The sequence below is a fragment of the Dermacentor silvarum genome, chromosome 5 (assembly GCF_013339745.2).
Source record: "Dermacentor silvarum isolate Dsil-2018 chromosome 5, BIME_Dsil_1.4, whole genome shotgun sequence".
Classification (NCBI taxonomy): domain Eukaryota; kingdom Metazoa; phylum Arthropoda; class Arachnida; order Ixodida; family Ixodidae; genus Dermacentor; species Dermacentor silvarum.
This window is the reverse complement of record NC_051158.1, coordinates 105,620,058-105,632,004: the sequence shown is the minus strand read 5'-3', so window position 1 is coordinate 105,632,004 and position 11,947 is coordinate 105,620,058. Positions and strand designations below refer to the sequence as shown.

The following is an 11,947-nucleotide window of genomic DNA, read 5'->3' as shown; positions in this document are numbered from 1 at the left end:
TGGTACCTATTGTATTATTATCCATATAAGCTTCTACTAGTGTGAACCGCCTGTTGCCGAACTCAGAGACTCTACAGTTATGATCAAGCCTGCTATTTTCCACATATTGGCCGCTTTGGCCTGTGCAGCTATTACTATTTTGGCAATAGAAAATGTATCTTCGCCATATGCAAGGGCCTCTCCACTTCCTGGTGCTGCTCACTGTACACCTTTGCGGAATCGTACAAATAGGGCAAGCCAAGATGCAACACGCCATGGGCGTAGCCAACATCAGAGTCATCAAGAGCAACATCATCATCGACGGGGACAAGGAAGCAAACAATCTCATGATGCATCGACACAAACAGAAAACCGGCATCGGGGTCCTCAGCAGCAACATCAACAACCACACCGAGGACAACCAGGACAAAGATGTCGAGATGCATCTACACAAACAGGAGAACTACAACGACCATGTCGACGCGTATGGACGCAAACACGTAAGAAATAACGTTATTTTCCCTGCCACTGGTTGGCAAGTGCGCATGCCGAAGCTACCATTCCGAAGCATATGTATATGCGGGTACGGAAGGTGTCAGCCATAAAGGTTGTATTTCTCCACCCACCGAATTCCTATGCACATATCCGACAAAACAACTCACTGGACAGGTAAACAAAATTTGTGTTTGTATTACACAGAACATCGACAACAGCTATTGGTCGCCACAGAAAGCAAACACTTTGCCAACAAAAGTTTCTAGTATTCTATGAAACATGTTTATGCCATCAAGGAAGACGAAACACAAACACAAAATGCACAGGACGGAACTTGAATTAACATTTCAATTTAACATTTCAGTTCAGTGTGACTTTGTAAAAAACAATTCTCTGTTACAGGGTTTTAAAGTCGATTTAAAACTGGCAAATGATTTTGCTGGAATTCGCCAAGGTGGAGGAGGGTTCATGAAATAAAAAAATTCTCATCCTCCCAACTGTAGCATGAAGCTGTCAAGGAAAACCATACGGGTTCCTAAGAAAAAAACCACTTCGCAGTGGCGAAAATATTCGGCCTGGACAAATTTTTTGCGCAGCTTTCTTACTGAGGAATCCGTATGACTTTCCTTCGTAACTTCGTATTACGATCGGGTGGATAAGTGTTCCTTCCGATTTGTTATTGTTGGCTGTATGTAGGAGTCATACCAGAAGCGCTATAACATAAAGGTATTCCAAACTGTTGCTATTCCATTTCTGCAATCAGTCCTCCATGACCATTCAAACATTTTTCAGAGCGCCCTCACTTCACTGGTCTGTTACGAGAGGTTGTGAATATTGCGAAAACTCCGCACGAGATATGAAGAGTACAAACAAATTATGCACGATTCAGACTGAACAAAAAAAAACTTAATTTCCTACCCCTTTGCCACCATTAGCCTTTCGCGATCCGTCGAGATGTGTTCGAGTGGCACCCACTTCGCCTACGTGTCATGCGACACAGGCAGCAAAGCGCCTGTCACATAATCGGGAAAACTCACCAGGTCAAAGTAACGTGTACGCATTACAGAAGCAATAAAATGCCGAAACGCAGTTTTTTTTCGGAATAGCTGGAGACTGTCCCAATCGAAAAGGAACAGCGGATTTCTACACCCCAACAGCTAGGTGACTGGCTACCCCAAGATGCCCGGGAGAATGAATTTAGTTTAGTACAATACAAATTTAGTTCGGGAACATAACCCTGTTATGACGACATGACACTGCCCAATCTTGTTCGCTGAAGTTTCGTTTTAGCGGAATCTTTCACATTCCGTTGCACGCCGCCGCGATTTTCGGCCAGCTACCCCAAGCTAACGAAAAGAAGCAGGCTAATCGCTGACGCCGGAACTACCCTCCTCATCTGGTTATATACCTTCTCTGCGCTAGCTCGGCCCCATCGAAACCCTCTCCTTTTATACGCGCTCCTCGGCTCTTGTCGGCCAATTAGATATAAAATAAAACTGTCGATGTAGGTAATGCTATTTACTTTGAAAGCAAACAAAAGCAACCTCCTATGAATGAAAAGAGGGTTGGATTGGATAAGAAGATGGTTGGACCCAATCACTGGCTGTGGCTATCGGGCGCTGAACCGCTATGGGTCCCAGCCATATTCTTGCGTCGCAGGTTACATATATTTGACGTAAATAGATTGAATTGAAAACATATTTGAATAGTTTTGCCTTATAGGATCCCAGAATACAAAATATTACTTGTCTGAGATATTCTTGCACTACATATTCATTTTACAGACTGTATTTGTGTCAGGCTGATAGCTATACGATAAATTTATTATCTGGTAACAACTCACTCCCCTTACTTGAATCCAACGCAGTATACGAGAGAAGAAAATCTATTGAGCAGGCACTTTTCTTCCGGCGCCTAATACCTATACAATACATGGAACAGAATTCCACATATCGAGAAAGTGCAAATACTTATAGAGAGCAACGCATGACATCATAGGAAACCAGCATCGACAAGATAGTAAGAGTACTTCATGACGCTTATGTGCAACCAGCTTAGTGAATTCATCAAGGTAGATAAAATTTGGGCTCAGAAGCTGAGCGCTCACATATATAGGAGCAATCATGCCTTACCGCACTCGTCCTATACAACACATTTCTCAAAATTAAAAGTACCTCTAGGCACTTGTAAAATAGAGGTTCTACTCGCAGAAGTGTTTTTTACAGCTTATGGGCTACACTTGGCGTCTCCCTTACGAGCAAGCTATAGCAATCGCACACAAAATCATCCTTCGCTTCCTATAGAAGACGTTACTGCTCAGCTCAACGCTTTTTTCTGAGACTGCTTCGATTTGCCGTTAGTGCACGTTTCAGGCACATTTCAATTGTGCTGGGGCTCACGTCTGCGCTCGTTGTATGAAATCTCTGCGTTCAGTGCGACGTGTCGTCTCTTGAACAGCTGCTGTTGTACGCCGGTTTCGAACACGTGCTTTGCGGGGATCCAAGAAAGAATAGGTTTTTCAAGGTGTCTTTGTCGACATATGAAAAATCACCACAATACTAGGCACTTGCGTACAGTGACCGCGTTTTTTTTTATTTGAAAAGCGAACGCAATAAAGATAAAAATGAAATAACTGAATAAAATTAGGGCCCGCAAATGTGCTACCAACCAATAATAAATTGTCCAGGCATACCATACGCATTGATAGCCCGGAAGCAACAGCGATACATTGAAAACAATGTTCACGGCTGCCAGATTTGCCGGAAAATCTTGTTTCATGAAGCAGTGAAGTAAACGGCTATTCAAACGACATGGTCATTCTTGAATGTATTTCAACTTTTTTTGCTCTTAATTGACTATATAAAGATTAAGGAGGTTTTGTTGGTGGATAGCAATACATCAGAGACGACAAATTTGGAGAACACCTCTTCTTTTCTCTTGCGATGAGCTCTGGCGTTGGTCCTGTGTGGACCATAAAACATTATTTTGTGGATGTTGAACGCATTCACTTCATATTTTTCTTTTCAAATCTGGCACCTTGTCATTGCAGGGCAGCAAAATGGAAACCAGGGCAGCTGCCTTCTGCGAAGGAAATTGTTTGCTTATGTTTCAGTAGCCCGTATAAATTCTCAACTCAGTATTTTGTGCTTAGGCAGGGCGTCAATAGTGGGTTAACAAAACATTTTATCGGTCGTTTATGAACCCCATTTACAACATGATGAAACGCACTTGGCGCTAAAGTAAATAATAAAATTTTCAATAATTGATCTCATTTGACTACTTAAGCGGAATATATTAGGTATATCTTGAGCAGTGCCCCATGGCGGCAAAGCAAATGTCGTTAGCCTGACCCTGCTGCGGTTAACTACTCTTTTGAAGTCCACTGTTCGAGTTACGTGAAACACCCTGTATAAGTCTCCAACTAAGAAAAACCTAATTGACGATCACCAATTTCAAGCGGTTACGAGCGTATCACTGACACATCTGCCCTCTGACGCGATACGTTTAAAACCGTAATATTCGTGCCACTACTTCTATAATCAAGTAAAGATGGTGTACATTTACAAATAAGGCAGCGTTTTTGAGCCGCAAGGGCAGGCAAACCATGGATGAAAAGCTTCAGAAAAGGTGGCCAGCGTGAACCAAAAACGTTTATTTTTTGGGTGAAGCTTTTTTTTACCAGGTTCCATGCATTTCTCCGTTTGTATGTGGCCTTTAAGAGCGAACATGTTTAATGGGTCGGCGCCATGTAGGAACAGTGCAGTGAACAAGCACCTAAACGTTTCAAGCATGGAGTTTCATACAATAATTATTAGGGGGAGCTGTGGCACTAGTGTACAAGGGAGTTGCAAGCCGGACAATTCAGGCAGCATGGGAATGATGATTACTACATCGATTAGTTAAACTTCGTCCTGTTGGCTTTAAAAGGCCTCATAGATTTAAACAAGCTACTATCTTATAAATGATTAAATAACTACTATTAAAATTCTCCGCCGGCAAGATTGGAACACAGGAACTGTAGCACACAAGCCTCATAGTGAAACTGTTAGGCCACGTATCCATGAGTCGGCAAGCGGCATAAATCATCTTTTCTTGTGGAAAAGCCAGCGCGTTGAGACGCTTGGCGAGTTTCGATCCGAATTTTTACTAGAAGAAACCGACGCATCGCCAACACCACGAGTCCACCTCAACAATGTGGACACCACTGCAAACTTGAACAAATGATATGTACGTATGATGTAGTGCCTGTATATATGTGCAATACCATCCAGCCTGTCTATAGCTAGTTCACTGCAAACGCAATAATTTCTTCCTATAACATGCAGCTCTTTAATACTAATATGTATACCTCGGGAATTGCACTTCATAAACACACGCACATGGTTCATGAGCCAATCACACCAAGAATGTTCGCTTTACGTACATGTCAACTGGACAACCGTCTCCCTGTTCTTTCTTTTCGATTTTACTTCGGAGTTAACCAAAAAAGTAATCCTGCCTAGTGCAGATTGGAAAAAAATTTTTTAATTGTTTTTTCTGGCTTTCGGTTTTTGGTTCAGTTCCGCTTTCACACCCTAACCGCAAGCGACCTGTTCTGTTTTTCAATGCGAACAAGCAGCATTTTTTAAACTTTCTTGTTTTGCTCAAACTCACCCACAGTTCGGCTCGATATTAAGGATTTTCTGTTGTAATGGGGCCACGGAAAGACAACGAAGAGGCAAAGCGAGAACCGGAATCACCATATGCATTTTTTCGTTCTCTCTGTGGCGGCACTGCATCCTAAGTGGAATAATTGTTATCCAGCAGAAGTAGTTGCTTTCGTCATTTCACGGCTGTTTTTTTTTCCTACCGTGATTATTCTATTTGCATGAAGAAGACGGCAGAGATTACAGGCATTTGGGGGAATCTCGTGCGACACCTATTATTAGGTCATCATTGTGCTGAATGTGAAATATTTTACTTTTGCCATATTTCGCCGGAGGTAGAGATTTAATAAATGCAGGTAAAAAATAGCTTAGCAGAGGGCAACTTGATACACGTTTCAACATTTTGTTTGTCCATTTTTACTAATAAACGTATTTTGTTGCAGGGCCCCCCAATCAATGAGTTTGCCTGGTACGAGGTCATGAGTCCAGGAGCTGTGTATAACCAGTGAGGAAATAATTAGCAACTGCACTGTGCTAAAAGGCAAGCAGTTAACTTGAAGCAGAAAATAAAATAAATATTAGCCCTAATTATGGCATCAACGTTGAAAAAACTTTTTTGTGTTGAATTTTATGTTTTGCTAATGCGCGTTTCACCATACTATTTTTTCGAATTCTAATATACTAGGTGTACTTTCTCTGACTTTTAGTTCTACGCGAGAAATATAATTGTGATAATTATTTCAGATAAATTTACACCGTCCATCTGCCGTGTACAATTTTGGCGTCGATTTGAAATGTTTTGTCACTGTCGCGGTGTCTCATGTAAATTTTGCACTCAAAAAGTAATACAACTCCATATACTGGTCTTCATCACTGCAGTGGTATCCAACCCACAACATCCAAAACACTAGTAGATCTGGTCTAGCAATTGCATGGCACTGTACGGATATGTCATAAAGCCAGAATGAAGATATTCGAGCACAGATACAGTATGACTTCGGAGCACGTTATGCAAGCGCGGATGTCGTACAAACATTAAAATAAAAAAGTTGTCGCAGTTTCGCCTGAAAGGCGAAGCATCAATTGCGATAGCAAATTTGTAGAGAGCTATACGGAGTAATGATATCAGCTTTATCAGCTGTATAAACTTGGACATGCAGCAGCACCGACAGCACGCAGAACTGTTGTCGACGCTGTCGGCGTTTTGCCCGCGTTCGCTCAAAATGCGTGCGGCGTTGGCGACTGTTGCCGGAGCCTCTGATATATATAGGCACTTGGTGGTGATGATGATAAGTGGTTCTTGAGGGAAAGGGAAAGGTTGGCGCTATCTTCTGCAGCCCTTGAGGGAGCACGGCTCAGGCACTTGGTGCCGCAGCTAAACGTCGCCTCCCTTCCCCCCCCCCCCTCCCCCACGGCCTTTCGCGCGTGGGATGGAGGCGCGTTTGCTCTACATATATGGTGATTGTAAAGGAGGAAAGAGACGCCTACTTCTGCAGCCCTTAAGGGAGCACGGCGCAGAACGCGCGTTTGTTCTCCGCCGTGCGTTCGCTCCCCGTGAAAGCGCGCGCCCCTCGCGCCCTTTCACTCGCACATACAGCGTTCGGCGCGCGGCCACGATTTCATTTCCATTGACGTCATATGGAACCTCACGGCGACGGCGATGGCGACGACGACGGCATAAATCTGCTTTTGAGTGTCCATATAATTGCTATCGCAATAAAACTACGCATAAAAGATTCACTAGAAAGGTTGCTCCACGGACGTTATTTTTCTCCATGGATATATGCCGGGTCTTGTACCGCTCTGGACGCAAGCACGCCGATGCCGACGCTCTCTCCCGCTCGCCAATTTCACCTGACCCTGATCATGACAGTCTTTGCCCCCTCACCTTTGTCCTCTCAGCACTTGCCATCGATGACATGCGATTTGAGCAGAGCAAAGACCCGTGGATTTCATCGCTTTTGGAGTTTCTCGCTGATCCTACTACTGTTACGGCATCCAGGACTCTACGGTGGCAGGCGCATCCCTTTGTTATTCGCGACCACCTCCTCTACCGTCGCAATTATCACCCCGAGGGTCGGCAATGGCTCCTAGATATACCGCGTCATCTTCGGGCTGATTTATGCGCATCGTTGCACACTGATCCCCAATGTGCACACGGTTGCGTGCTAAAGACCTACACCCGCCTTACACTCTAATCTTGGTAACCTATAAGTATACCTATAAACACGAGTAACGAATAAAATAACGGTTACATAGTGCGTCCTTTTGATGTTTTCATTATATTGCTCACGTTAAGGGTTACAATGACAAAACTGCATGAGTGCGACGGGAGCTGTTTATTAGTTACTTTGATCTGCTGCCAGCATGTAACCTCTATATTGTAACCTATAGAATTTGAAGTAACCTTTAACCGAGACCTCACATAAGTAACCTTTAACCTAGACACGCCGGCGCCCATGTCGACGCGCGGGCGCCGGCATGTCTCGGTTACAAGGAGCGACCACCATATAGGCGCCCGCCACCGTACCGGAGGGAGAGAGAAAAATCCGACGGTAGGGAAGCGAGTTCGCGGCTCACGTTCCAGGCAGTTTTTTTAGGAGGCGTTTGCTGTGCATGTGTGTTTTTGTAGCGTTAGCTACACTGGCCTAGCCAAGCCCGTTTCGCGCGGCACATCAAGAGCCGTGCTGCGCATGCGCAAGGATCAGTGATGTGACACGGCTTGCGCACCGGAGCCACCGGAGCCGGCACCTCTCGCGCACTCCGCCGCCGGTCTGCTCATTCCAGAGGAGTGACGTCGTAGCCGTGGTAGGCGCACTGGCGCCGGCGCGCGCTCGCTGTGCAGTCGCCGTCTGACACTGCGCTGGAGCCGCTGCGCTTCTGACTGGCGTTTGCCAGTGTGGTATAGCCATGGAGAAGGAGAGCGCAAATGTTGCTCAACAGCGCAGAAGAACGGAAAAGCTTGACTCATCGGATCCCGAAGTAGTTGCCTGGCAATTAGCGGTTGAACGTAGGAGACAACCAGGAAAGCTAAGAATAATCAGCTGAACCTTTGGTAACGCTACGTATATCCTGGCACAGCCGAGCTAAGCCACTGCAACTTTTTTGTTGCTGGTTTCGGGCAATTTTGTCAGTGGCAATGGAAGTGATGAACCGGGACTTGTTTGAGATAGCGTGTGGCCGCTGCAAGGATTCATTTTGCGACTGTGAGAGCTACAGTGTCCTCAGTTCGACAAACATTCGCTGCGAATACTGTGACCACAGCCCCGGTTCGCATGAAAGAACAGACGAACTTGGTAAGTGTTCTTGTATTGTGCTGGTTTGTCTGTGTTCAGTATATAATTAGGCTGCAGCTTTTCTTTCATCAGAGGAGAGGGAATTAAGTGGAAAAAAGTAAGCAAAGGGGTAGGCAGCGATTCTCGCTGAAACGCATCGATGTTTCTGCCACGCTCAAAAGGAAGCTTTAAGGCCCGTCCACGTTACCGGCACGGCAACTCGCCGCGCGAGTTGTCGGCACATTTGCTTCTATATATCTTGCTATTCTTTGAGGGATCGGCCATTTGTACTTGCTGAATGTTGTCTTGTGCAGAGCGCGTATATGAGGAGGCTGTTATTTGCAAGGAAGGTCCGGAAGCACCGGGCAAGAAAAAGTGCAGATTTAGTTGTGTCACCGGCACCCCGCGCAACTATTACAAATGAGGACGCTGCTTTTGAACTACAGGTTTGTTCCTTAACGTCTTTAATCAGCATTAGAAGCAACATCATGCCAAGTCTATTTATCTGAGCATGAAGCCGTGCGAAACAACGGGACAACACGAGAACTCGGGCACGTGGTGCTGTTTCTTTGTGTTCTGGCTGTCCCGTTTTGCGCTGTTTCACGCTCAGATACGTACCAACTGGCCCGCCTACAATTCGTGTTGCAGTCTATTTTTTAAGTGCGAATGCACTTCTTAAGCGACCCCGAAAACTCCGCCGGCATTCGCGCTCCTCCTCCTCTCCCCTAGCAACGGCGCGAGGAGCGGAGAGGAGCGTCTGTAGCAACGGCGCAGCGACGTCACGCCCCACGTGACTGCGCGCGCTCCGCCCTCCGCTCCGTGGCTGCGCGCGCCCCGCGCCGGCTCCGCACCGCTCTCCACGCCGTGACGTCACGGCGCGTTGTGCCGCTGGCGCCTCCGCGCCGTGGCTGCGCGCGCCGCGCCGGCTCCTCGCACCCTCTCCGCGCCATGACGTGACGGCGCCATGCAGCTGGTGTGCCTCTCCCCCCGTTAGGTTCGCACTCACCCTCGGCCGCCGCCTCTCCCCTCGCGCTGACAGCTCCCTCCTCGCCCGGTAACAGCCCCTCGTGTGCGTACTCTCCCCACCGCTCACCCCCTCTCCAACCGCCTGGCGTGTTTTGCTCCGCGGTCAACGGTGGCTTCATAGACTTGGCGTTCAGTAGGAACTGTACGGTCCGCGCCGTCTTGCCGGATCCGCTCACCGTCCATTTCTCGGATCACAAAGCGCTGGTACTAACCGTGAGCTACAACGATAACACGAATAGGTGCTGATCTGTAGTGACGTGTGTAGTGTGTGTATGTGTGTGTGTGTGTGACGCACTCGCGAGGTGCATTAATGCATCATACGAAAAGCGTGAAGTGTAAAATAAATAAATAATACTTCATATATAAATATGTGTGTGTGTGTACCAATGCATCATGACAACAACACTTTAAATCATTAATTACACTTAATCATCATCATCAGTAAAAGTGCTTTGCACTTAAAAACGGCCAGACCTCCGTGGGTCGGCTGGCGCGTGCTCTCTCGTTGCCGTCTCCTTCGCTCGGCTCTGCAGTTTAGTCGCGCGCGCCCCCTCATAGCATCACCCCGTGCTTCGCACTTCCTCATACTCCCCTTCGGGGAAATGCGGGTTTTTTTGTATACATTCTGGCCAGGGAGGGGCGCTGCCATTTATGCAAATAATTAAATTATTTCCAGGCCCTAAGCAACTCAAGTATGACTGGTGCATCACTTGACACGGACATAATAAGAACCCTGCTCACGGTGATCCTCCCAGACTGCCGCAATAGACGCATTTTTGCTGGCAGCAAGCCGAAGTGATCACTGTCTCCACATCTGGATTCCAACGGTCACTTATTTTTTGCCTTTTGACATATTATGTTAAGAGCCTAGAATATCCATTTGCGTTTTACCGAATGCTTGCTCTCGGGCATAAAGTTGTGCTACCAGGAGACAAGCTAGTGAAAGGACTGCCTGTCTGAAGCGTCTCTTTGCGCTCCTGAGCAAGAGAAATGTCATCAAGGGAGAAGCTCTGTTCTCTCTGCTTTCCATGTTTTTCAGCAACTGTATGCTTAGATCGCCAAGATTTCGTCTTTTTCTCCAGGGGACAAATGTAACAAAGAAAAAGTGCCGGTTAGCCAGGTGCATCTCCGGCGTATGAAATACGACGAAGAAGAAGTGTCGGTTAGTCAGGTGCCTCGCCAGCGCTTTTACGCGCGGGGCTTGTCCTGACTGCTCAAGGGTTCCGACTGCCGCACCGAGTTCGACCTCTCAATCCTGTGAATAAACACGTTGACATTACATTTGATAGTTTGTTTTGTTACTTTAGGTACCCCACTTTCCACTGTAAATAAACAAATAGACATGCATGAATAAGAAATCTTGTACTGAGTCATTGCGCGTTATTTACAGTCAAAGAGCGCGGCAGTTTTCAGCAAACGATATCGAGTAATTAAACCTAGCGAAACAGAAGGTGTAAGTACGAGCCGGATTAATCAGTAGATCTTGAAACTTCACCCTGCACGTTAAAATTCCATATATGTTAACCGTAAAGAATCGCCTGATGCTTCTCAAGGACAAAGGGCACTAAAGGAATGTGCTGTAGCTTTGACGTTGTTTCTCTGAAATATAAAACAAAAAAACGAATAAACGAGAATCCTCTGTGCTCCTTCAATAAATGTTAACTCGATTGCTGGACGTCGCGTCTGTAATCCGGCAATGTAGACATTCACATTGTTATGTATAAACGCATTGTTCCGGACAAAGTCAAGAACAAATTCCAAACGTGCCGTGACAAACCCACCTCGTTTTGAAGTCGTCATTGGTTTTTAAGATAAAACAACGCATTTATAAAAAAATAAAACATCGTAAACTTGGAGCTTTACCAGAAATTCACAAGCGCATCATGAAAGTGGCACACCGTGGTAGTTTCCATATGCGAGATTTCCATTCGGAAATGTTCGCGCAGAGCATCTGTGTGAATTCACTAGACGTAGCCGCTATTTCTCTATGATCCGTCTTGTGGAATACCGGATGAGTAGTCAAACAGCATCTGCTTTTGTTCAGATTACAAAGTAGCTAGCTCGAGTAAAAGGTGCAATTATCGGAGAGCGCTTCTCATGATGTCCAAGTTCTGTTATCGCCAACTAGCCCAAACATCTCTGTTGAACAGAAATTATGACCAGAGAGTACATAAGATAATTAACCTTTGGCATATTCACAACGAAAAGGACAAATGCATCGGTCATTGTCAGTAACATTGCATCAAGAATTTGTTTTTGATTAAATGACGTCACTTCATATCACCACGTGTTAAATATGGTGTCTGTTCTCTTATTAAAGCTATAGTTATGAGTAGGCGCTTGTGTCCTGCACGTCGTTTCCTTCGCTTATGTTCTGTGTTGTCATTATACGAGAATAAATCCATGACAAGAACTGCCAGTTCATATAGCCATACATTGTAGGCAGTATAGCTGCCGGCCTGAATTTGACAAGTCCGAAGTAGCAGTAAGAACCTCAGAAAAGTAGAAGTTCTTGGCCAGTTGGTG

The 11,947-nt window shown here is 45.8% G+C and overlaps 1 protein-coding gene across 1 annotated transcript; it reads left to right on the top strand.

Moving 5' to 3' along the window:
• On the top strand, nucleotides 1-5,691 carry LOC125945934 (uncharacterized). Its single transcript, XM_049668339.1, has 2 exons — nucleotides 1-479; nucleotides 5,564-5,691. The coding sequence occupies exons 1-2, from the start codon at nucleotides 153-155 to the stop codon at nucleotides 5,627-5,629; spliced, it is 393 nt and encodes a 130-aa protein (XP_049524296.1). The 5' UTR covers nucleotides 1-152; the 3' UTR covers nucleotides 5,630-5,691.
• The last annotated feature ends 6,256 nt before the right edge of the window (nucleotides 5,692-11,947 follow it).